This window comes from Microtus ochrogaster, chromosome 5, assembly GCF_000317375.1.
Source record: "Microtus ochrogaster isolate Prairie Vole_2 chromosome 5, MicOch1.0, whole genome shotgun sequence".
Lineage (NCBI taxonomy): Eukaryota > Metazoa > Chordata > Mammalia > Rodentia > Cricetidae > Microtus > Microtus ochrogaster.
This window is the reverse complement of record NC_022012.1, coordinates 49,928,985-49,955,746: the sequence shown is the minus strand read 5'-3', so window position 1 is coordinate 49,955,746 and position 26,762 is coordinate 49,928,985. Positions and strand designations below refer to the sequence as shown.

General features: G+C 38.1%; 1 protein-coding gene across 5 annotated transcripts in view; it reads left to right on the top strand.

Moving 5' to 3' along the window:
* The window catches only part of Scaper (S-phase cyclin A associated protein in the ER), a 349,156-nt gene that overhangs the window by 104,123 nt on the left and 218,271 nt on the right, over window positions 1–26,762 (top strand). For all 5 annotated transcript variants that reach the window (XM_026779044.1, XM_026779043.1, XM_026779042.1 and 2 more), the window contains 3 exons: window positions 6,709–6,790; window positions 8,477–8,629; window positions 9,141–9,248. In XM_026779044.1, the coding sequence (XP_026634845.1) occupies window positions 6,709–6,790; window positions 8,477–8,629; window positions 9,141–9,248 (343 nt within the window). The remainder of the gene's footprint in view (window positions 1–6,708; window positions 6,791–8,476; window positions 8,630–9,140; window positions 9,249–26,762) is intronic.

The window sequence follows — 26,762 nt, the reverse complement described above, 5'->3', positions numbered from 1 at the left end:
TGGGGTTAAGGTGAGGTTAGGGTGGGATGTGGAGCAGCTCCAACAAGCCCAGTGTTTCTCTAGTTTCCTTCCAGCCTCCTGCATCAGCTCCAAAGCGCGAGGGATTTTACATCCTACTCTGTGATGAAGGTTAGTACTGTGAGCTTTGGCACTTAAAAATTATATTCTATTTTTTTTTAAAAAAATATAATCACCATGACCTATAAACTTGACTCTTAGAATTACAGTCACTGTGTTCCATTGAGAAGAGTACGGAATCAGTCTTTTTATGAGCCACCATGTGGTTGCTGGGAATTGAACTCAGGACCTTTGGAAGAGCAGGCAATGCTCTTAACCTCTGAGCCATCTCTCCAGCCCCTGATCTCCATTTTTTTAAAAAAATATAATCACTTAGTGTTATAAACTTGCCTCTTAGAACCACCTTCACTGTGTTCCATAAGTTTGGGTACGTTGTTTATTTATTTTTATTTAGTTCTAGAAAGTCTTGAATTTCTTTTTTAATTTCTACCTTAACCCATTTTTCATTCAGTAGTGAGTTGTTCAGTTTCCACAAGTTTGTAAGCTTTCTGTTGCTGATATGCAGCTTTAATCTGGTGGTCAGATAGGATGTCTGGGTGAAACATTATGTAAATTTGTTAGGTCCATTTGGCTTATAATGTCCATTGGTTCCAACCTCTCCCTTTTTAGTTTTTGTTTCGATGGCTTGTCTGTTGGTGAGAGTGGCATATTATATTTCCCCAGCTGTGGAAGACAAAGAAGCATGTAGCTGGCAAGAGGGCCTGGGCTCTGAGATTAATAATGCTTTGTTTTTCTGGATGAAGTCTTCTTGATAACCTTCTATGGTGTGTGCTGCCTCTGGATACCATTGCCTGGGGAGACAGCCCCCAGGTGCTGCAGGACTCAAAAGGAAGCCATAGAGTAGACACATACTAGACTTTTTAATCTGAGGGAGTTAAAGAAAAAGTCACTCACACATTCTTTTGATGGTTTCCTTTAGGTACTTTTCTTTATTCTCCTTTTTTAAAAAAAAATTCTGATTTTTGTATTCTGTATTCTCTTTTCTTATCTCTATCCAGAAATGTCACTTCTGTCTCTCTTGATGTTTTCCTCCTAATTCTCTCAATATTGATGTTTTCCTTCTAAGTATATCTTTATTCTTGATGTTTCCCTTTTAATCCTCACAGTCTTGATATTTTCCTACTAGCACATTTTAACTCTGTCTTTATTCTTTTTCTTGCAGCTTATATACCCCAGCAAAATCTTTGAGGCAATATAAAAATCACAATGTGGTTACATTCTCTTTTTCAAGTGAATGATTGCAATGGATACGAAACAAATAGTAAAAATCAGCATGTTTTTTGACTACAAATTTCACATATTACAAGTGAAAAACAAATTATCCCAAGAACCAGTGTGTTGATTGCCTCGGCAGGTCACTAGTCTAGGGTTAGTAACCCGCCCGGCAGTTCAGTTATTCCAGGGTCCCGGAGAGGCGCTATCTGGAAGATATGGGCTAGAAAAGAGGAATGAGGCCAAGCTGGAATTCCTGTCAAAGCCTCAGTTTATTAGAGATGGGGTACAACTTATATAGGGTATGGAGTTGGGGGGTGGGTACAGGGGCCTGAGCTCTTGCCACGTAGTTCACGTTGGTCACGTGGTCCGTGTTGGTCACGTAGGCAGGAGGTTATCTTCGGTCAGGTCACTGTAGGCCAAGAAGTCACGAGTTGCCACACCTAGTTCCCTATGTAGTTTAGGCCAAGAAGTCACAAGTTGACACACCTAGTTCTCTAGATAGTTTGGAATGTGGGGTGGGTTCCGCTAACAGATATCTCTCTATCAGCCAATTTGGGTGTGGGGTAGGCTCTGTCAATAGAACTATTCCTAACACAATTATGGGTGTGGGGTTCTCTGTAGACTCCCCAGGGTGATGGTTCCTGCAATGATTTTAGGAGAAAATTGGCTCCTAACACCAGTGTACATACATACTCAAACAACGTATTATAGATTAACCGTGTAGGGAAGATATTCTTCTTTGCCATGTCTTTTACTGGCAGGCTGTTACAAAGAAAAGACCAATCACTTTATTGCTTATCTTGAAAGGTAATCTTTTAAGGACTCTTAAAGGAATCACAAATCTAAACTTTTATATATGAAAAAGAATCAATCAACTCTACTTTAAATCTTTAGGGTACATAGCCACTTGTGAATAGTTTCTTCTATCAGGAGATTGAGGGCAGAAATGGGTATAAGGAATTAATCATCACCTTTGGTCATCAACCAATCCTAGCAAGCAAGGCAAGTCAGCTAGTGGTAATTGGACTGCTTTGTTCTTGTTCCCTGACCTCAACAAGTTCCTCATTCAGCTATGTGCCTTTCTAAAACTTTAGGTTATCTTTGTGGGTTTTTCACCTCAAAACTATTTGACAAAAACATCTTAGTCTAGCCTTACATTATTAGAAGGCTTTGTTTCAGCTACAATGCACTCTGAAACCTGTGAACACATCTGCCAACATTAAGGTTAAAAGAATTTAAGGTAGCTGGACTAACTAGGACTCAATTGTTTTTCTTAATCATTAACCTGAGTCATAGTCTGCATGGCTCCTTAATGGAATCTCATGTATTCTAGCGGTGTGACACTTCCTTGTTTTATTTTTAGTCATCAAAACTCCGAATAAACTAACATTATTATTACCAATTAGACAGTACAGCTTAAGAAGGTATTATCTTCATCGTAATCTACAAATAAAAATGCTCAACAGAACGGGAAGTTTCCATGAGATAAACACACTACATTAGAGGCAGTGGGGATCTCTTCTTTCCCCACAAAGAAACAGTCCAGACAAGAAGCTATGAAAGTGAGTCCTTAAAAGCTGTTATAAAGGGTCGGGTAGTTTGTTGGGCACCAGCCTTGACAAAAATACCATTTACCAGGGTAGGGGTGTGAGGCTCAGAAAAATTAGTAAAGAGTATGAAGACATGAGTAAAATAATAAAACAGAAAACATAAGATAGTACCAGGAGGGAGTTCCAGTGAATACTGAAATTGCTTGTGTTTAATTTCCAATTGCTTAAAATATCCCTGACCTCAAAAGGAAGGAATAAGATAAAAAACTGCATTAACATGATACAAGGTTGTGGGCTGCATTCATAGTTAAACAGTCTGTTGCTAGAACAAAACAAGTCAAGCTCACACCCCATACCAAAACATTCTATAGGCAGACCACTCCTGTTTGGATTCTATTGTTATCTCCTTAAGGGAGTAGGAATTCACTTGGATACTTAGACTTTTGTTTGGAGTTGAAACATATCTACTTCTCTATTCCTTAAATACAAGGTCTGGATATTATTACCAGTGCTTGTTGACAGTAACCTTGAGAGAGTAGAACTCTCAGAACTGGTCAGAAATGTAGGTGGGACCTTTGTTTGAGGTAAAAACAGAAAATAATCTTGAAGGAATGGAGGTAAGTTCCAACTCTCTGACCTTTGGTCAAGGTGGAAATAGGCTCACATTTTTGGGCTTCACAGTGGTTGGAGCATACCTTTAATCCCAGTACTAGGGAAGCAGAGACAGGCAGATCTTTGTGAGTTTAAGGTCAGCCCGGTCTACAGAACAAGTTCAAGGACAGTCAAGGCTACACAGAGAAACCCTGTTTTGAACCCCTCCCATGCAAAAAAAAAACTGTGATAAAGATGCTGAAGTATAGCTCTTCACAGTTGATGGCTTTTGGTGAGGGATTGGGGAAGGAGCTTATCACTAGGAGTTTGACTGTGCTCCAACACAGTGGGCAACACAAATTGGACTTGTGTGGTGTTTTGTGCTCCAACACAGTGGGCAACACAAATTGGACTTGTGTGGTGTTTTGTGCTCCAACACAGTGGGCAACACAAATTGGACTTGTGTGGTGTTTTGTGTTCCAACACAGTGGGCAACACAAATTGGACTTGTGTGGTGTCTGGGGGGGGTGCAAGGGTGGGAAACAAGTGTGATTAGAGTGCATCGTGTGAAATTCTCAGTAAAAGTATGATTTTGGGGAATAAAGGTCTCAGTATGTGAGGGTCAATATGTGTGGATTTTTCCTTTGAGTATGTAGTATTCTTCCCTATCTTTTTTGATTCATTTTGGTTTGAAGTCTATTTTGTTAGATATTAAATGGCTATACCAGCTTCTTTTTTCCATTTTCTTGCAATATTTTTTCTTTTTCTTTAGCCTGAGGTGATATCTATCCTTGATGTTAAGATGCTTGTCTTGGATTAAGCAGAAGGCTGGTTCCTTCTGTTTCTTCATCCATTCTCTTAGTCTCTCTCTCTCTCTTTTTAATTTGGGAATTAAGAACACAGATGTTGAAAGATATCAGTGAGAAGGGTTTGTTGATTCCTGTTATTTTATTGGTGTTAGTGTGTATGTATATATTTCCCTTTTTATTTGCTGGTCTGGGATTATTTATCCTTTGTGTTTTCTTGGATGTCATTAACCTCATTAGGTTGGAATTTTCTTTCTAGTGCATTCTGTAGTGTTGGATTTGTAGAATAGATATTGCTTAAATTTGGCTTTATAATGGAATGTCTTTTTTTTTCATCCATGGTGATTAAAAGTTATGCTGGGTATAGTAGTCTGGGCTGGCATGTATGGTCTCTTAAGCATCCGTAGAACATATGTTCAGGCCCCTATGGTTTTAGAGTCTCCATCAAGAAATCAAGTGTTATTCAGATAGTTCTGCCTTTATGTTACTTGGCCTTTTTCTTTTGTACCTTTTATTATTCTTTATTTGTTCTTTATGCTCCATATTTGATTATTTGTGCCTGTGGGTTTTTGTTTTCTGATCTAGTCTATTTGGTATATTGTATACTTCTTATATCTTGAAAGCCATCTCCTTCTTTAGGTCAGGGAAATTTTCTTCTATTATTTTGTTTTAAATATTTCCTGTGTTTTTGACTTGCATTTCTTCTCTTTCCTCTATTACTGTTACTTTTAGATTTGGTCTTTTCACAGTGTCCTAGATGTTTTGTGTCAGGATTTATTTTAGATTTAACATTTTCTTATGTTGTGGTATCCATTTCTTCTAAGCATCTCTTTAATGCCTGAGATTTCTTTCTCCATCTCTTGTATTCTGTTTGAGGGGCTTACCTGTGAGGTTCTTGTTTGAGTTTCTAAGTTTTTCTTATCCAGATTTCCCACAGTTTTTTTTTTTTTCTGACTCTATTTCCAGTTTCAGGTCTTGAACTGTTTTATTTCCTTTCCACTATGTTGTGTTTTCCTAGATTTTTTAAAAAGAGATTTATTCATTGTCTCTAAAGACCTCTGTCATATTCATAAAGGCTATTTTAAAGGTTTTGTCTTCTGCTTCAGCTGTGTTGCAGATCTCAGGGCCTGCTCTTGCAGGGTGGCTGGACTGTGGTGGGGACATTTTGTCCTGGCTGTTATTGTTTTCAAGCTGGCATTTAGGTATCTTGGCTTGTGAATATTGTAATTCCAGGTGCTGATATCTGTCTTTGTCTTTGTTGGGTGGATGTTTTGTTCCTTGTTTGGTTGCCCTCTCTGGTTAGTAGTGTTTGGTGGCTGTGTGTTGTATAGTAGGAAATTCTTCAGGGATCCTGACTTATGTAGCCACTGTGGCTTCCAGCAAAAAATGTGTTTCTAGGCGTTGGAAGCTGACATTTAGGTAGGGGGATGGGTTAGGGGTGGGCTGTGAGGGATTCCACAGGAGGCAGGAGAGTAGGGTGTTCTACTTGGATTTGATTAGTCCCTCGGAAATGGGGGCAAAGAGTGAGAAATGGCCACAAATAGGGATGAAACTGGGGGATTGGCTATGGAGAAGAGAGGGAGGGGTGAAAATCTGAAGCTTGCCTATCTACCTGCTTTAATGACCTACTCCTTCCTAATGCTGTGACCCTTTAATACACAGTCCTTCATGTTGTGGTGACCCTTGGCCATAAAATCATTTTGGTTGCTACTTATAACTGTAATTTTGCTAGTTATGATTCATAATATAAATATCTGATATGTGACCCTTGGGAATGGGATGTTTGACCACCAAAGAGGTTACATTCCATAGCTTGAGAACTGCTGGCCTATTTGCCTCCATGTCAGACTTGCCTGGCAAGTTCCTAGAGGAAGCCTGCTGGAGTGGGGGGCTAGAACCACAGGATGTGTGGTAAGGCAGGCTGGAGGAGATCTGCTTGATTCACTGGAGATGGGGCAGAGAGGAGGTGGAGGCGGCAGCAGGTGATCTGCTACAGTTGTTGTGTTTCTGAGCTTCTCATCAAAACACCTTCCTTTCTAATTTCCCTGAAAGCTCAGATACCAGTATTCTTTGTTTTGCTTTTTAGTTGAAATGTTGATATTCAGAGCACATCATGGTAACCTCTTCTGTTCACTTTGCTTATTGGTTTATAACTTTTCTGTTGTTTCCTTGTGATATTAATAATATTTTTAAGAAGATAGGTATAAATTATGTTTTCAACATTTTATATTTAATGATAGTTCCAGAACTATTCTTGGGGTCAGAAACTTATTTTCATAGCTAATCAGCTGTATTGCTTCATTACTAAAAACAAACAGGATGAACAAACTACTATTGCTTCTCAAGTATTTATTAGGCAATATTTGAGAAAATATAACCCTTGCAACTAAATTGTATTTTTTTGTTTCATGAGATTGTGGTGTGTTACTCTAAGCAGGTGAGCCTACAGATTTGACTGTGTCTTACAGAGACAGGGAAGAACGGTTGGCAGCACTCACAGCAGCTCAGCAAGAAGCTATGGAAGAGCTGCAGAAAAAAATTCAGCTCAAGGTCAGAACAGCATGTTATTTTAATTTGAAAATTGAGAGCTTAAATGGAGCACACTATAAAATTCTGTGGAATAAAAGTTGAATTAATGTGGAATAAAAGTTGAATTAATTTGTATTTATAATATTTAGATAACAGATTTTTATGAATGAGTCATAACTGACTCAAACTCAGCTGTTTGGCAACCAAATTTATTTTGTTATAAATTTATTTTGGTATTATAGAATCATTGTGGAACAATAATAAAGATATTTGGTATTTACTCATATTAATCAGTTAATAAATAACTTGAAGTCATTATTTGTTGCTGGAGGCTTCTGTCCTACCTGGTCCTGCAGCCATTTGTCCCAAAGAAATACACAGAGGTCTACATTAATTATGAACATAAACTGGTTGGTCTATTAGCTCAGGCTTCCTATTAATTAATTCTTACATCTTAAATTAGCCCATTATTCTTGTCTATGTTAGTCATATGGTTGGTACCTATACCAGTGAGGTGTTTTCATCTTGCTTCCTCTGTGTCTGGGTGATGACTGCAGACTGAGCTTCCCTCTTCCCAGAATTCTCCTGTTCTTATTTCCTCGCCTCTACTTCCTGCCTGGCTACTGACCAATCAACATTTTATTAAAATACAATTGGCAAATCTTTACAAAGTACAAGACCATTGTCCCACAGCAATTATTAATAGTACTTTATTATTTTAATTATCTAGCAGTTATTCATTTGATTTCAATACTTTTGAATTGCATAGTTCTAACTTGGAAGATTATAAATACTAATAATTTCTAGAAAAAGATTTCCCAGTATTATAACATGTAGGTGGTCTCTGCTATAGAAGTGCTTTATATTGTATCAATGATTTACATGTTGTCTCCTTGTAGAGATAGTAACTTTTTAATCTGAAAGATAGGAATTTATCATTCATTTAAATTCAATGCAGCATATATTAATGAATGGATAAGATTGGAGTCCCATTTTTAGGAAATGCCCAATCTAGTATAAGATTCAGATGTTAGCAGATAACTTCTGCATCGTAGAGGTAAGGTTATGGTCTATCAAATGTCAGAAAGAATAATTACTCAGCTGAATCTTGAAAAGAGTAGTTGAAAATAGAAAATTCAGTTGAGTAAGATACATTCTGCCTATACAAAATAGTGTTAACACAAAAAAGATTTGTTTGGGATTGTGATTGGAAGTGAAAAAGTAGTTATAGGGCAATTATATTCTGTAGTATGTCTTTGTCACTTTCCTGCTGTGTGTCTAAGCACGAGTGTTTCTGTGGGTCAGTATTTACCATAATGTTTGATAAGTAGGCAAATGGGTAGTGGGTAGAAGCTTACCAAATTCTACCTCCAAGTAACCAGTAGTGTTGAGTCTCTGAGCACAGTGATGTGCTAGAAGATGTATGAAGTTCTATGTTAAAAATATTTAACTTATTCTTTTACAAATTTGTTTATGAAACTGTTCCCACAAAACATGCACTACCATCCTGTGGACACACTTTAGGAGCATTATTGTGCAAGAGTGATATGTTAAAAGACTATGAACTTTATTGTTCAGTGTGAAAGTTAATACTGAAACCAGGTACTTTTGGATTATTTTAGAAGTTTAAATGGAAATTCTTTTTCCAAGATCTTAGTATAACTTGAATATTTTTTAAGTTTTCTCACACTTTGACCCTGTCTACAGCATGATGAAAGCATTCGAAGGCACATGGAACAGATTGAACAAAGGAAAGAAAAGGCTGCTGAATTAAGCAGTGGGCGACATGCAAGTACTGATTATGCCCCTAAACTGACCCCTTATGAAAGAAAGAAGCAGTGTTCTCTCTGCAATGTCCCGGTAGGTGGTTGTCACTCTTAATAGTCTGTTGATATAATTTATTGCTAAAATTTATTAAAAGGCTTCCAGCCTTTTAAATCTTGTGCTAAGACATCTATTAAGTGCTATTGACTTCTTTGAGGATTTTAAATGAAAGGTAAGAATTACAAATAATAGCATTTAGGAATGGCAGTATAAAGTGCTGGTGTATGCAATTGTTACTAAAATGGTTGTTTACCTGCTTAATGATAGATTAAATCAATATTTTAATGTATTGGGACCAGAAATCAAAACCAAGTTTTTCAGAACTGAGACTTGAGTCTTTAAACTTAGTCTCAGAATTGCATTCTAGGGGAAATATTTTAAGATATATACATACATATATATATATATATATATATACACACTTATATATGTATTATATATTCTAGAATGATCTGAACTTGTATAAAAATACTAGATTGCATGTTTAGTTCTTAATATTGTATACAGTGGTATGTTGATTGATATGGCTTTGATTTTGTGTTTTTAGATCGCTTCAGAAGTTTATCTCTTTAGCCACATCAAAGGGAAAAAACATCAGCAAGCTGTGAGAGAGAATAGCAGTATCCAGGGGCGTGAACTTTCAGATGAAGAAGTGGTAAGCTTTACTTTCTGTTTTTTTACAACTACTAATTGATTATCTAGGTATGCTCTTTTATTATAAGTTCCATATTAATTTGTATCCATATAACAATTTAGACCCATACTTAGCACTTAATAGCTCAATTAATATAATAGGCATATATGTTGTTATTTTAGTATACATATACAAACAGAATTTTTGTTATCACTTACATAATTTTTGTTTCAGAGTTACAGTATTTTGCACTTGTGAAATAGCTAGCTCAGAGGAAAAAGGAACATGCAGCCAAAGCTGCCAACCTCAGTTTGATCCCTGAGACTCACATAGTGGAAGGAGAGAATTGATTTCTTCAAATTGTCATGTAATAATCCCCACCTACATGCCATGGCACATAAACAACTGAGTATGTACACACATAGCCTAAATAAGTAGAATCTATTTTAAAAGATTTTTAAGAAGCCCTTCTCCCATCCGACCCTGGGCAGGGCTCCCAGCCCCCACCCCCTGTACATAACTTTTTGAAACATTTTTTTAGCTAATGAAATAATGAAGTATAAGATTTCCTTTTATTTTTCAAATTAATGGGAATGTGTCTGAGGTCCCCTGGGTCCCTGGGCTGTGGAAGGCAGGATGTAGGGAAAACTGAATGTGTGTGTGGAATGTGGGTGCATGTTTCCACAGGGGCCCGTTCCCAGTGCCCCAGGACTCCTGTGGATCCAACCAGCTTCCTCTCCCCCAGGACTACAGTTTAAGGGTGTTCACAGGTCCCAGTTGGCTGAGCCCACTCCTGGGGGATGAGGCAGGGCAGGGTCCACATCCATTTGTGGAGCTTTCTCTGGCCGTTCCTTTCCACTCTTAACTCTCCAGGAGCAAGCTCTTGGGTTTCTGAGTTTAATATGTGAGCACAGGATTTCTGTTACTCCCTTCATTAATGTCATTTCACCATCTCACTGTTTCTGTTCTAGCCCTGACCTCCTTCCCTCTCCCCAACTCTGCATCCTAGCTGCCTCTTCAGAGGCAAGGAGTTGCAGGATTGGAGAAGGTGGGATGGAGCCTTTTGAGTCAGATCTGGAGACCTGCCTCCAGGCCAGCAGCACCCTCTAATCTGCCAGGGTCCCTCTTAACATCTGGAAGAGTTACAGTGAGGGTGGGATGTTGGGTCTGATTTAGCCCCCAGTACCTTAGCCCTGGGTGACCAAGTGGAGGGGCATTGACACCCCTAGCTAAAGCACAAGCACCTTAATCATACCCCCTCCCTCTACTCTTGTCCTGGCCTGTTGTCCCACCTCCCCCAGCAAAGATCCCAAAGCACAATCTCCTGGAAACTTGGCAAGCAGCTGAGCCTGGCCATGGTGAGGGCAGGCTGTGCTCCCTGCCCGACTTAGTAAGGGGGCAGCTCCATGGGACTGAGAGGTCTTGTAGAGTGGGCAGCGGAGCCCATTGGTTCCAAGCACCTCAGGAGGTGGCCCTGACTCCCGGGCTTGGGGTGGGGGAGGTATAAAGCCAGGGGTGCAGGGAAGAAAACTACTCACTAGTAGAGCCAAAGACAGGGTTGTGCCTTACTACCTCAGGAGCCACCCCTGTGCCCCTCCGCTGGCGGTCAGCTGCTTGCTCTGCCCTCCTGAGAGCTGCATGTTCCCACCCCAAGCGCCCAGGAGAATGAAAAAGTAACCCACCTAGCAGGAAAGACAATTAGGGGCAAACCCAGTGGCTATCCTTGCACCCATCCACGCCTCTCATGGGGACAGCCACCACCCACTGGCCCATGTGAAGTGCCAGTGCCCTTCCCACCCAGAGCCAAGCCCCTACCCTCCCCAGGCCCACAATGAGATTGCACATTAACTACTGTACGGAGAGGAGCAGTGTTGGGAAATGTGAACCCTGAGAGTCAGTGATGCTGATAAGAATAAACAAGACGCCTTTGTAACAAAAAAAAAAAAAAAAAAAAAAAGTTAGGTGCTCCAGAGGTGGCTCTGCAGGTAAGAGCATCAGAGTTTATAGAGAACCAGAATTTGTTTTTGAGCACCGTATTGAGTGATTCATGACTGCCTGTAACTCCAGTTCTGGCAAATTTGATGCCTTCAATTGGTCTTTGTGGGCAACTACATGCACTTTGTATATGGTAGGTACAGGCAGGCAGGCAGACAGGCGCGCGCGCACACACACACACACACACATCTTTAAAAAAGATGTTATAATATTTTGTTATTAATTTGAGACAGGAATTCATTCATGTTTTATCAAATGTTTTAGAAAACATAGATCAATGTCTAGTTCATGTAAGTGGTTGATATTGTTTTAGTAAATCATTTACATAGTTTTAGAAATGTTTTATTTTCTTACCTATAGTTATTGTATGCTAAAATTATATATTTTTATGAATGTTTATAATTTTTTATTCAGTTGTTCTTGAACTAGAATATGTATGAATTTGTTTTCTTTATTATACAGAATGTCTAAAGTTTACTAAAGATGTAGACTTCATACTTGATAAACATCTGTTAAGATGCCCAGGAAAGATTATTATGGTTTCTTTGAGGACAACACCTATTAGTAGATATCAGTGTGTGTTAAACTTATATTTAAGATTTATTTTTATTCAGTTATTTTGTGAGTGTGGTGAGAGGAGATCGGGAGATGACTTTGGGGGTTGGCTCTTTCCTTCCACCTTGATTTTGAAGCAGAGTCTCTGGTTAATATTTGCCACTCCCCTGCATACTCAAGCTTCTACAGATTCCCACCTCCCATTTTGACGTAGGATTAACCAAAGACAGCTAACTCTTCTGTTATATGGGCTCTGGGGATTGAATTCAGGTTTGCCATCAGGGTTATATAGCAAACACTTGCACTCACTGAGCTGTCTTGCTGTGTGTGTGTGTGTGTGTGTGTGTGTGTGTGTGTGTGTGTGTGCACGCATGTCTTGTGCTTATTATTTCAATTCCTTTGGCATATCTGAAGGTTAGGAAGTCAGTATACATACAGAATTCTAAACTGTTCCTAAAATGGTTTTACTGTTGGCCAGTCATCATCTTTATTTTGAAAGTCTTAATTGTTAGATATGTTTAAAGTTCATTTTTTATCTTATCAATAGCAGAATTTGTTTTGTTTAAAAAATCCTAGAAAATATTTGAGCAGTTGGAAAAGTCACAAAAAATTCAGTGTATCTACATACTTTCTTCTGTAAGATGACCCTAATACTGCTATGGCACTGATTTAGAGAAGTCACCAACACAAACAAAGACGTTTTGATAGCAGGGCTGTCAGTTCAAGGCCTTTTCCACTGAGTTGTGAGTGACACTGACACTGGGGTCCCAGTGGAAGTCCTGCTCTCGTCTCCATCAGGGAACACTCAGTTTCTACATCAGTCTGTTCAGTCTGTACCCTCTGGTTGGGACGTGCTACTGGGGATGAACTTTAGTTTTGAATGCCGGTTGGTGATTCTTATTTTAAAGTTTCAACATCAGTAAACTGAACAAATTGTCCATCACTTCGTTAACATCACCCTTAATTACTTTAATCTGAATTTCCCTATCGGAAGCTCCTTCCTGGTGGGTCAGCATGTACTTCTCACACTTAGCTAGCACCTTTTCGTTTTCAACAGACACTGTAGTAGTGTAAGGGACATGTGATTGCATAACTGTCTCATTTTGCACATTAGAGGGAGGTAGACTTATAATCTACTCATCTTATCCCTACAGAATGGGGCTTTCTGTGTCAAACAGTGTTTGGTGTGTTAGGCATGTGTGACTCTCAGGAGCGTCTAGGCTTCTCAAGTTTGGGTTTAGTCACAGTGACCTTCAACTATTTGAGCTCTTTGTCTTTGAGCCACAGTTTATTCTGCATCTCTGAGTAACTGCTACCTGATTCTCACATTCCTTCTGCCATTTCATCTGTCACCGTGCCTTACAACCTGGCTTTTGCGCTTGTCAGACAAAGCTGAAGCTTCTGACTGGATTTTAAGCTCCTGCTGTAGGTTGTGTTTATCATCTTTGTGGACTGTAGTTTTCTCCAAAATCTGAGTCTTACACTTCAAAGTTTTTTTTCTCCAGTTATTCTATTTCTGATTTCAGTCCTGAGATCAACCTGTAGTTTTTTTTTTATTTAAAACATCATTGTCACATTCTTTTTAAAAAGTTTTGAAAGTAATATATTGTTTGCTACACTCCTCAGTTATCAGTTGTCATAGGTAATGTTTCTTCAAAACTTCAATTACTTTTGGAAGGATCTCTCATTGATAGCCAAAGTTTGCATAGGGCAATGATGAGAAGCTCTTTAGAATCATTTCTGTCACCAGTGGCTCATCCAGTCATCCTCCCTAGCCAGGTTTCTCCTTCACCTTCTTGTGTCAATCCACGTATCACTACTGGTCTCACTACTTCACCTCTTGGATTACTTCAGCAAATCTCATGACTTGGAAGAATTCTTTATAGTCTTCAGCATTTGTATTCACACAGTCAGCTGTATCTTCTCTTCCCCACTGAAGTACTTCTTTAACAGATGGTATGGTGGTTTGGAAAAAATGGCGCCCAAAAGGAGTTGCATGATTAGAAAGTATGGCCTTGTTATAGGAAGTGTGTCACTGTGGGGGTAAGCTTTGAAGTCTCCTTTGCTTAAGCTACAGCCAGTGAGACAGTTCACATCCTATTGTCTTCGGGACAAGATGTAGAATTCTTGGGTCATTCTCCAGCATCATGTCTCCTTGTATACCACTGTGTCCCACAATGATGATAATGGAGTAAACCTCTGAAACTGTAAGCCACCTCATTATAAGAGTTTTGTGGTCATGTTGTCTTGATGGGGAAACCTTGGTAGCCTATTATCTTTAAGAGGTGGATCCAAGTTAAGGCATGGCTTTCTGGGACTGGGAGAGAAAAACAGGTGTACGGCCCAGGTGTGCTCTTTCTGTGTGATTTCCATGGGGCATAGCTGAGCTTGAACTTCTTGTTCCTGTTTCATGAGTTATCCCCTTATAATAAATAAAAATATAATTGTTTTATCCTTTAGCTAGCCTTGTTATTTCCCGAATTGAGCTAATTTGTACAGTGTCTCTTCACAGAAATAGGAACCCTAACTAATACAGAAGTGTAACTTTGAATGTTGATGTGGAGCCATCTTGTTAGTCCTTGTGGTATTTTGAATATTATTGACCCCAATAATCTCATAGGGAATGCCACTATTGGTAGATATGGCCTTGTTGGAGTGGCTATGACTTTGTTGGAGGAAATGTGTCACTATGGTGGAGGGCTTTGAGGTTTCATATGCACAGAATACCTCCCAGTAAGTCAGTAAACTTCCTGTTGCCTGCAAGATTTAGGACTTTCAGCTATTCTTTCAGCCACATATTGACCTTTATGTCCCTATGCCCCCTACCCCATGATAATGGACTAAACCTCTGAAAGTGTAAGTGAGGCCCCCCCCCAATTAAATGTTTCCTTTGTAAGAGTTGCTGTGGTCATGGTGTCTCTTCACAGTAATAAAAACCTTAACTAAGACAGTCTTATACAGTTTGTTCTCTCTCAGGACTTATATGATGTTTTTAGTGTTGCCACTGACTAGTGTTACCAGCTTCATGTACTCTCTTCCCATCCGCTTTAGTCTGCTTCGTTCTTTCACATACAACAAGATTCAAGAGAGACAACAATTTGTTATTTATATTTTATTATATAGTAATTTTCTCCTTTTTCTGTAACTTATTGTCTCTTTTGGCATCCAGAGGAACTTGGATTAGTTTAATGCTAAATATGATATGGGAAATAGTGGATTCTATTCAAATGGGTGTTAGCAACATGTCTCTTTTTTTCTGATTTTCAGGTGCCTCCTTCTGTACATTGTTGTGGAATATTCCTCTATACTATGTGAAAATGTGTCACTGTAATTGGCTTAATAAGGAGATGAATGACTATTAGCTAGGCAGGAAGAGGTTAGGTGGGATTTCTGGAGACAGAGGTCTCTGGGAAAAAGAAAGGCAGACACAAAAGAAACAGGACATGGAGGAAGAGAGGTAAAAGCCATGAATCATGTGATAACATGTAATAAAAAATGGGTTAATTTAAGTTATTAGAGCTAATTAGAAACTAGCCTATCAAAGACAAAGCTCTTATAATTAATAATAAGTCTTTGTGTCATGATTTGGGGGCTGGTGGTTGAAAAAAGCCTCCTGCAACATATCTTTTAACATATGTGGTTCTTACCTTCTAGGAGCATTTTAGGTTGTTGGAGCAAAGACTCCATGTTCTTCACAGGTTCACTATAGCCATTCAACTTGGGCTTCTTAGGATCAAACTTTACCTCTTCTATGGTGGTTTGAATAGGTATTTGGCTCTAGTAGATTCCTGTGTTTGAATTCTTGATCTATAGGGAGTGGCACTATTAGGTGTGGCCTTGTTGAAGTATATTTGACCTTGTTGGAAGAAGTGTGTCACTGTGGAGGTGGACTTTGATGTCTTATATGCTCAAGATATAGCCAATATGGCTCACAGTTTACTTTCTGTCGTTCGTAGATGAAGATGTAGAACTCTCAGCTCCTTCTCCATCACTATGACTGCCTGCACACCACCATATCCCACCATATTGATAATGGAGTGAAGCTCTGAAATTGTAAGCTAGCTCCAACTAAATGTTTTCCTTTATAAGAGTTCAGGTGATCATTGTGTCTCTCCACAGCAATAGAAATCTTAAGATAGAAGTTGTTATCAGGGATTGAGGTATTGCTATTGTAGGCCTGACCATATTTTTGCTTGGAGGAATTTGGACTTTGGTACTCTGGGTTAGGAAAGTAATATATGCTTCAAGCGTCGCTCAATGGGCCATGCTAGTAGAAACATTGAAGACCGTGGTGATGGGGGTGATTTGAAATGTAGGACCTGGATCAAGATGTTTTAGAGGACAAGAATTTCAGTATGTTGTTATTGGGACATTTTGGTGAATAACATGACTTCTTTTTGCCCTTGTCTGAAGTGTCTGCCTGAGGCTAAAGTGAAGAGATTTGGATTAATTCCCTTGGTATAGAAAATCTCAAAACAGCCTACTATAGACTCTGTCCTGTGGTTATTGGTGATCACTCTTTTAAAGATCTATAATGGAAAGGAGCAAGCTGAGCAAGGCAAGTTACAATATGTACAATTTGAGGAGAAAAGCGGTACCAAGAAGTGAAATGGACCTAAGTCCTGTGTTCAAGGAGATAAAAAGATTAAAGAAAAGTCAGATGTTAAATGGAATAAAGGGAGTCGTGACTTCAGGGGAAGATCCTACCCAGCTTAGCTTCCATCTTGTGGAAAGGAATTAAAGAAAAGCTTAGGTCCAGGAGTCAGTGGTACAGTCCTTTAATCCCAGCATTCTGGGGATAGAGGCAGGCAGATCTCTGAGTTCAAGGCCAGCCTGGTCTACAGAGCAAATTCTAGGACAGCTAAGCATACACAGTGAAGGAAACCCAGTGAAAACAGAGAGCTCTTAAAAAATGTAATTGAAGAAATGGGCTTTGTACCAGCTCCAGCAAGCAGCAGAAGTTGGCAGCTTTGGCTACATGTTTCTAACTTTAGAGTCAAGGATGGAAGAAAGGGGTTGTGGAATCAGCCTCTGTGACTAAGGAAAACTGCTGAGGTCAGACATACGTCTGGGGTGTCCCTGCATGGAGGCCCAGGGGGGCGATTAAGTGAAGCTGTGAAGGTGAAGCCTGGTTTGCCTTGGAGACCCCAAAATGTTAGAGATATAGACCCATGGGATAGCTGCTGAGGAAAGCTGCTAACGGAAAGTGGAAGTAGCTTAAGAGAAAGAAGTGTATTGCTGTCAACAAAGCTCAAAGGGTTTGGAGTCTGAAGACCGTTTTGGTATCAGACATGGAGATGCAGAGTTTGCCTAGCTGGTCTTGCTTTGTGCAGTGATTTCCTCACTATTCTCCCTTTTGGAATTTTAATGTATATTCTGTGCCATCACACTTTGGAAGTATGTAATCTGTTTTTTTAATTTTGATTTTATAGGGGGCTACTGTTAATAGATTACATGAATCTTAGAAGAGACTTTGAACTTTTAAAGATTGTTGAAACTGTGATAGACTATGGGAACTTCTAAAGTTGGACTGAATGTGTTTCTGCATTATGTTATCACCATAAGTCTGTGGGGTCAGGGAGTGGACAGTGATGGTTTGAATAGTTCTGGCCCCATAGACTCATGTGTTTGAATTCTTGCCCTGTTAGGCACTGTAAGGTGTGGCCTTGTAAGAGTAGATGTTTCCTTGTTGGAGGAAGTGTGTCACTGTGGAGGTGGGCTTTGAGGTCTCCTATATGCCCAAGATAAGCCTAGTGATATGGTCTGCTTCTGCTGCCTGGGGATCAAGATGCAGAACTCTTAGCTCCTTCTTCAGCACTATCTCTGCTTGCATGCCACCATATTCTGCCATGTGATAATGGTCTAAACTTCTGAAACTGTAAGCTAGCCCCAGTTAAACATTTTTCTTTATAAGAGTTGACATGGTCATGGTTTCTCTTCACAACAATAAAATCCTAACTAAGACATCTTCTGTAGATCATTTATAGAATTTTTATAGATTTCAATATAAGAGACAAATATGGCATAGACACTGTCTTTGTTAACTTCTGCTTTGCAGAATTCTTGTAAATTTATCTTATCTGCAAACTCTGGATCTACTTATCACTTGCTAGAGGGGTTCTTTGGAATGTACATGGCTTCTGTTTTCTTATGTTCTGTCACGCCCGCCTCAACCAGCAAGGAAGACGCAACACTGGAGCTCTTCTTGCTAGCAGTTTATTCAGGACTTTTTTACAGCAATCTTTCTCTCTCTCTTTCTCTCTCTCTCCCCGGGCAAACCTCTCCCAGCCCTTAAAAAGGCACAGGCTGCCAACCCCGGATTGCCAGGTGGGCACTGCCCATAGGTCCACGCATATGCAAGCAGCTGACAATCATTGTGTGATAATAGCATGAATCAGGCCTAAGCCATAGGAGTTGATTATCACAGAGAGCACTTGCTTTCGGGATCATGGAGGGCAGGAGCCAGCATCATCAGGTGTGGCTCCACGCAGCTCTCTACAATGTTCCAATAAAGCATCAATTTCACACTCTATGTCCATACTATTCCTATCACTAGGTTTAAAAATGTAACATTTTGTTTGAAATAACCCAGTGATATTAAAAATATGTTCACATAATGAGGAAGCAATCCTCCATTATCTGGAGAACCTGTTATTATGTGACCTTTTCCATTTCTAACTACACTGTCTGTAAAACAAAGACCATTCTTGTCATGAATGAGGCCAATCAAGAGATTAGCCATAGCGTCAAAAAGCTCCTTCTGCCACCCAGAGGGTTCCCTTTTGCCCATTCACTATTAATTTCCCTAAACTATGACTAGTGTACTGATAGCATTAATTTCTCCTGCCTGTTCTGGAACTTCATATAGATGATACTGCATGATATGTACTTTCCTATGTCTTTCTTCATCTTTTTGTGAGACTGGACCTTATTTTTTCTGTGACACTGCAGCAATCATATTTATTAGATGGTGCGGGAGAATAGTCTGTAATTTGTCAATCATGTTTTAAATAAACACTGATTGGCCAGGCAAAAAATATAGGCGGAAAAAACCAGACAGGAAGTAAAAATGATGTAACGAGAACAAGAAAATTCTGGAAAGGAGGAAGCTGATTCCTCCCACTCCTGGCCAGACCACTGAAACAGCAGGATGTGATCTGCCCCACTGAAAAAAGGTACTGAGTCACATGGCTAACATAGATCAGAAAAATGGGTTAATCAAGATGTGAGAGTTAGCCAGTGAGAGGCTAGAGCTAATGGGCCAATCAGCTTATAATTTATGGAGACCTATGTGTGATTTTCTTTGGGGCTAAACAGTTGTGGGGTACAGGGCAGGACAAAAACACAAACAACAAGCAGGCCGGACCCTCCATGTTACAATTAGATTTTTATTAATACCCTACAGGCAAAGACCATCAGTAATGCAATTGGCATAGAATAAAATTTTATTTATTGAGTTGTCAAAAGAAAGGGAAATGCACCTGGGGAATTGTATTACTTCTCAGTAGCAGGTATCTGAAAGGCTTTGTGTAGACTTTGGCTACTCTAGGAGATGAGGTGAGGGAGTTTGAGCAGATAAGGCAGGCATTGCTCTGGGTTGGCAGCAGTCCTCTCAGCTGAACACTCGGAGGAACGGAATAATTTGGTGACTGGTTTCTTAGTAAAGTTCTGTGTAAATATGTGGAAGGAATAAAATGACGTTTTACTCCTGATTTTTTGGATATAAGTGATGGTTAAAGAGAAATTGCACAAAAGTGGCCAGGCTCTATTCTCTGTGATTTCTTCCTTTTACAGCTCTAAACTCTGGCTGTCTCCAGCTCATTAATTCTCATTTGTAGTCCATACTCCCAAGCCAACAACTGACATAAGCCCATGAGGAAGAACCAGTGGCAGTGGAAGCATACTTCTGGGGCTGCCTGTCCTTGTCATTTGAGGTCCTGGCCACAAGTGCTGGCTGTCTAACTGCTCCTTATTACCTTTACTTGCTTGCCTTTTGCGTTTTGTGTAGACTTTGGAGTTGGAAGATAAATCTAGTAGTAGCCAGTTTGTTGTGGCTGGAATTAAGTCTCCAGTGTTGAATTTCTATGAGTTTATATTTGATACTTAGTTTAGATTTCTAGTAAACATTTATGAGTTGAATTTAATTCAAGTGGAAAATATACATATCTTTAAAGATAGTATTTGAATATACCTCTAAATTTCTTTGTAAATTCTATGTAATTGTAATACAGTTGAAGTGGAATATAGAACTAGGTATCTATTTAGTTTGCCTCAAATAATTTATCATTTTTGAATCTTTGTGACAGGGTTTCTTTGTGTAGCTTTGGAGTCTGTCCTGGAACTTGCTCTGTAGAGTAGGTTGGCCTTGAACTCACATTGATCTGCCTGCTCTGCCTCCCAAATGCTAGCATTAAAGGTGTTTGCCACCATCACCCAACCTTTAATTTTGAATTTTTACTCAGATTGTATGAGTACTTTTAGAGAAGGTGGTATGGATTTTTCTACTTAAATCTTTTACAACATTCCTATTTTTTGTTTGAATTTTATTTTAATTGTAGCCACCTGTAGGCTGTGGTGACACATGCCTACATCCCAGCCCTTGGAAGACAGAGGCAGGAGGATCTAGACTTTAAGGCCAGCTGGGACTGAGACTCTGTATCAAATAACAGAAAAACAAAATAAAATAAAATGAAACAAACCAGTGACCTCTATCCTTCTTTCAAGACAGTTTGTTTTAAATGAAAATACTGCCCTAAATGATGGGTACTCCTTCCTGTTATTAAAAACATAAAAAATAAAAAAATTAAAAATGCATTTATTTGTTAAAAACATTTGCTAGTAGATTCCCTTAATAAAGCTGAATATATTATTCATTTTAAAGTAAATTAGAGGTAAAAGTTAAAAAGTTTTCTGGGATAATGGGTGCAGCTTGGTGAGAGTGCTTGCTGGCATCCATAAAATCTCAGTTTTATTTTAAGAATGGAAAAAATTCTGCAGTGTGATATTATATAAACTCATATATATACACATACATACATATATCTCAGATATATATAAACTCAGTTTATATAATATATATGTATATATATATATAAAGATATATATCTTCATTTATGAGAAGAGATGAAAAGGAAAGAATAGAAGACTGATAAAACAATGTGTAGCAATGTAAATTTTCTAGTTATTTTAGTGGTCTTTATTTAGTCTTTGTAGATTGAGATTTGATTGATGGGCTTATTTTGTGTACTCTGTCAGTTGCAAATAATGAAACTTTTCTACTTCTTAGTTAATCCATGTAACTGTTCTAGTGAAAGCTCCTTTCTCCTGATAACAACATTGGTAATATAGCGTATGAGCTGTGTTATAGAGAGGCTGTTTTACTCATATGGAAGTTTCATTTTTAATCAGTGAAGGTATGTATAGTAAACACACTTGTTCTACTTATACTTATTACTTGTCGCCTATGATGTCTTTATATTTTATACACCGTGTCTATTACCCTTCTTCTTTGGCATATAAGATTTTATTTATGTCACTTCTGACCTAATAAAACTATCCCTTTGACCCAGTGTACTTGACGTCTCAGATAACTTACTCTTGACCTTTGACACATTTTAGTTTAAGACTGTTAAACATAGTAGGTAGCTGCTGAGTAAGAAAGCTTTATTGTTCTGTGTTTTTACCTAATTTAACTGAAGAATTTTTCTAGCATTTTAAAAGGCTTCTCACAAAAGAACTGATGTATATTTGATATTTTGGTGATTTTATAATTCAAATGGTCATGTTTTTAATAAAAAATGAATGCTAGTTATAAATATATTCTAAAGTGAAATTTTTTACATGTATTGTTAGAGAAACAGCATTAATTTTAATGCTTGGTTTCTTCACTGTCCCATCTCACAATTTAATGAAGTACCTAATTTTTGGTGTAATATGTATTCATTTTTGTAAGGAGATGAAGTTCAAAAATGGTGGGTGGTTGTCTTTCTTCATTGTGAATTTGTGCATTCTTTCTTTGTGATAATCCTTTGCATTCCAAAAATGTGACTTAGACAAATTGTTTTTTTTATACTGCATTCTCACGTATGAAGGAAAATAATAGTAAATTTTATTTGTTTTATGAAAACTATGAGCAGGCTCTTCATGAAGCTTCTTAAATTCACTAGTGTTCATTGGATGCTTGGAATCAAAGATAATTTTTTTCAAATGCTAAATTTATATTTTATTCTCAGAAATTATGTTAATTAAGTGATGGGTAGGGAAAATGGGACATTTCATAACAACAGAGGATAAAATAGTCACTGCATCTTGTGAAATATAAGCTGAGCTCATTGTTGAGCTTAGGTTGTGTGTGGCACTGATATGGAAGAAGCATAGCATCTCGATCCATCTGGGAATCGGCTCCATAATGACTCACTCATTTCCTTACCCTTCCTTTGGAGGAGCAGAAACCTTTACTCCCTATGAAAGTGTTAGGAAGAGCATTGTGTAGCTGTCAACACAACAGCAAAGCAAATGAATAAACTCTAAGTCAGTAGTTCTCAACCTTTGATCCAGTTCTTCATGCTGTGGTGATCCCAATCATAAAATCATTTTCACTGCTACTTTTTAACTGTAATTTTGCTACAGTTATGAATTGTCATGCAAATACCTGTGTTTTCTAGTGGCCTTAAGTGACTCCCATGAAAGGGTTGTTTGACCCCAAAAGGAGCCACAGACCACAGGTTGAGAACTGTTGCTCTAAGTTGTTAAATTCTTCCATTTTTTTCATTTTGTGCTTCAATAAGGATGATGAGTTTAAGTCGATTTGAGAAATTATTTTAATTATTGTGTGCATATATGTACATGTATGTATATGTTTGTGTGTGTGTGTTTGTGTGTGTGTGTGTTTAGATCGATGGACAACTTGTAGGAGTTTTCTTTGCTTTTAACGTGTGGATTCTGGGGATTGTACTCTGGTTTTAGGCTTAATAGCCAAGCAAATTTACCTACTGAGCCATCTCTCTAGCCACTAATTTTATTAATAATACTAATGATTATAGTTACCTTTAATGCTGATTATTTTTTTCTTTAATTAAAAGTTTAGTTTTGGGGGCTGAAGAGATGGATCAGTTCATTAAGAGCCTTTGTTGCTCTTACAGAGGATTTAAGCTCAATTCCCAGCATCTACTTGTAACTCCAGTCACAGGAGTTTCAGTACCCTCCTCTGATCTCTGCAGGCATCAGGTACACACTTGGTATGCATACATTCATTCAAAACTGTCATAAAAATAAAACAAATCTGAAATTTTTAAAAATAATTTACTTTTAGAGATATTACTAAAGATTCAGGGTTAGAAACCTAAAGAGCCCCAAGTTTACAGAGACTTTCCTTTTATGTCTTTTCTTTTACACATTTAGTTTATTTCAGAGTTAGTGTGTGTATGTGTGTGTTTTATGTGTGTACTTGAGTGTAGGTTCATGTGTTTGTAGTTAGGTCCATATGTGTGCATGTGAAGGAAGGAAGACAGCCTCCAGTGTCTTTTTATCAGGCATCTTCCCCGGTGGGGACAGAATCCCTCACTGCTCTGGTACTCAGATAGGCTGACCGACCTGTGATCTCCAGGGATATACCTACCTGTCCCTCTTCAGCACAGCCGACCCCACTGCACCTGACTGTTAAGTGTGTTAGGGCATGGTCCTTGTACTTGCACAGTCAATGCTTGACCAAGGCTCATAAAATAAAACTTTAAGTAGGTAACAAATGCAGTTAAAAAATTAAGCCATTTAATTTTTTATAAGACTCTTCTTTTATGACTCCTAGATACATCCAATAGTGCAGTTAAACTAATACATATGTGGAGAGCTACTTCTGCAATAGATCTGTGTATGCCGTCAGAGTCAGTGAATTTTAATTATGTTTTCAACAAAAAGGTACATCTTTCATGTCAGAAAATCAAAGGCTGAGAGCACGATTTCCACCAGAGCTTTAGTTTTCTAAAGTTCCTGCTTTCAGATTCTTGTGGATATATTATCCCCAAGTGAATTTTTGACCAAAGTGTGTGTGTGTGTGTGTGTGTGTGTGTGTGTGTGTCCTTCTGTCTGTCCATTCATCTGTCCATCCATCATCCATTCATCTATCTAATATTTAATTTTATTTATTTTTTTGAGACAGAGTATCACTACATTATCTAGACTGGTCTTAAATTCAGTTTTCCCTTCCTTAGGCCTCTGAATGATAGGATAGCATTTGGCTCCTAGTTTTAACTTGAAAAATAAATTTAATGATTATCTTTATGTGTTGAAGATTTTGTTGAAAACAAAAAAAATATATATTTTGCCCGACATATATGTATATGTAACACATACAAGCCTGGTGCTCACAGAGATCAGGATAGGTGTGATTGCCTGTAAGATTTTTTTTAAACAACTTACTTATTAGTTTAATGATCAAAACTACGAAAACATTTTCTTTCACTTTGACTTTCCTGTGATTGTTTCAAGGAATTATTTTATACCTTTAAAATTAATTTCTTAGCCGGGCGATGGTGGCGCACGCCTTTAATCCCAGCACTCGGGAGGCAGAGGCAGGCGGATCTCTGTGAGTTCGAGACCAGCCTGGTCTACAGAGCTAGTTCCAGGACAGGCTCCAAAAACCACAGAGAAACCCTGTATCGAAAAACCAAAAAAAAAAAATTAATTTCTTACACCTACTAATTATTCCTGCATTCTCTACTTGATTTGTAGATGTTGCCCACCCTTAGTCCTAAGACTTTTTTATTTTTATTCTTAATTTGATTTTTAGATGAATCTCTCAAATAGCTTTTTCCCATGGTTTGTTCTTATAAAGTATTCGGTACTTTATATTATTGTAGTGTTCTTTACAGTACCTTTCTTCACTACAGTGTGTATATTATTATACAAAATTAACAAAAACTTTCAGTTAAAGAGATAGAAGGATGTTTTGGAATTTTTTCTTTTTAAAGAGTTCAATTTATGACTGTCATTTTTATTGTGCTCTTAATTATAGTTCAATAACTTGGCATATGCACATTCTCTTGAACCCACCATCATGGTCAAGACAGCTCATCTGGTTCCTCATCTGTGCATCTATTGATTTCTGTCTCTGTTTCCCAGTTTTTAGAGAGGTATTTTGAAGTTTCTGGTTCTAATTATAGGCTTATCCGTTTTTTGACAGAAATACCAAAAACTGTTACATTGTCTTGATTGACTCCTTTAATAGTGTAAAATTACCCCTTTATCCTTGGTCTTTTTTTTTTTTGCTGTGAAAAATCTCCCTTGCCTCATATTAATATAACAATTCCCTAATTTTCTTTTTACCTTTGTATCCTATTTTTGAGAATATTTGTTGCTGCTGCTGCTGCTGCTAAGAAGTTGATGGCTTCCCACAGCCTTGTCCTTATGACTGCATACCACTAGAGATGGAGCAGTACTGCCTCTGATCATTACCTCCCTTTTTGATTTGAATCTCAAGGGTGATGCTTTTGTAATATGTAGCATCATTTGCTACTCTGTTATTGTAACGATTTCCGAGGGTGGTGCTAACAATCCAAATTCCTAGAGATGAGCTTTGAGAGAAAACCCCTTTTGCTTTTTTGTAAGACTTGGATCATTACAGTTCAACTATTTCTCACTGCAGAATTGAGCTTAGACCTTCTGCAGCCTCCACAGCATAATCTAGTAATGAGGTTGTTGAACTCTGAGCCTTTCTTTGAGTCATCTGTTAAACCTCAGATTAGATCAGAAAGAATGTCAGGATCTGCACAAGAAAGCCCTTGCCTCATTCATCACCTTCACCTACTAGAAAACTGAAGGAGAATTTGTAATTGTCACTGAGTGACAGGGGGACAGATGGCAGACTAGAATCCTTATCAGGGGATGGCTTTTTCTCTTTTGCTTGGTGTCTGTTTCACTGTATTTCATTAGCTTCATTTTTCTCATCTGTCACTTCAAACAATATAATACATAGATTGTAATTGATAAAACCCCTACTGTAGTGTAATCTGTAGTAGAGGACCTTACCAGAGTTGAGCCTTTTGTATAATTAAAATGCCCCCTCTAGTTTAAACTTGTCAGTGCCTTATATTTTTAATTTCATTTTTCAAAGAATTCTGTCATTAAGGGCACCATTTTGACAGAGGATACTGCATTTCAGGCTTTTTCAAATTTACTGTTTGACAAATTTATAAACCATAAATATAATGGAACTCTTAAGCCTTTTTATTTCTTGACATATTTTTAAGAATTTTCTTGTATACTGCATTAGGGCCTCACCAGGGAACAATGGCAATGCTGTCATATGAACCTACCTATGATATATATTACAGTTTCTTAAATCTCTCAACATTATCAACACCCCTGTTTTAGTGTGAGATAACTTGTCCGTGTGGTGCCTTCATTTTTCATAGTCTTAGGTTAGTCCCCAGAAATAGTTTATTTGTACAGCTAACAAAAAGCTGTCAGTAGTTATGATTCAACTTTAAAGAGTTTGTCCAAACTGTTTCTTGCAGATAAGATCAGATTATGAGGAATGATGTCAATCAAAAGAAGAGTTTGTTACAGATCTTTTAAAATTCTAGCCAAAAATTATGATATCCAGAGAAGGGTTCCTCATTAACAGAAACAGCTAGCCCAAGTTCTTGACACATAGTAGGTGTTGAGTTAAATGTTAGTGATTTGAGCTAAAGCTTACATATGTATTATTTTCAGTGTCTTGTTTCTGTGAGCACAATTTGAAATATTGACTTATCTAAAAATGCCATGTTTTAAATGAATGTTATTTTATCTGCCCTGTCTTTCTGTTTTCCTCCTGACTTTCTGTCTCCTCTTCCTCTTCTTCCCATTTTGCACACTGTCTTTTCTCCTTCTCTTATCTTTTTACCTCCAATATTTTTTTTTATTTTTTTTGGTTTTTCGAGACAGGGTTTCTCTGTGGCTTTGGAGCCTGTCCTGGAACTAGCTCTGTAGACCAGGCTGGTCTCGAAC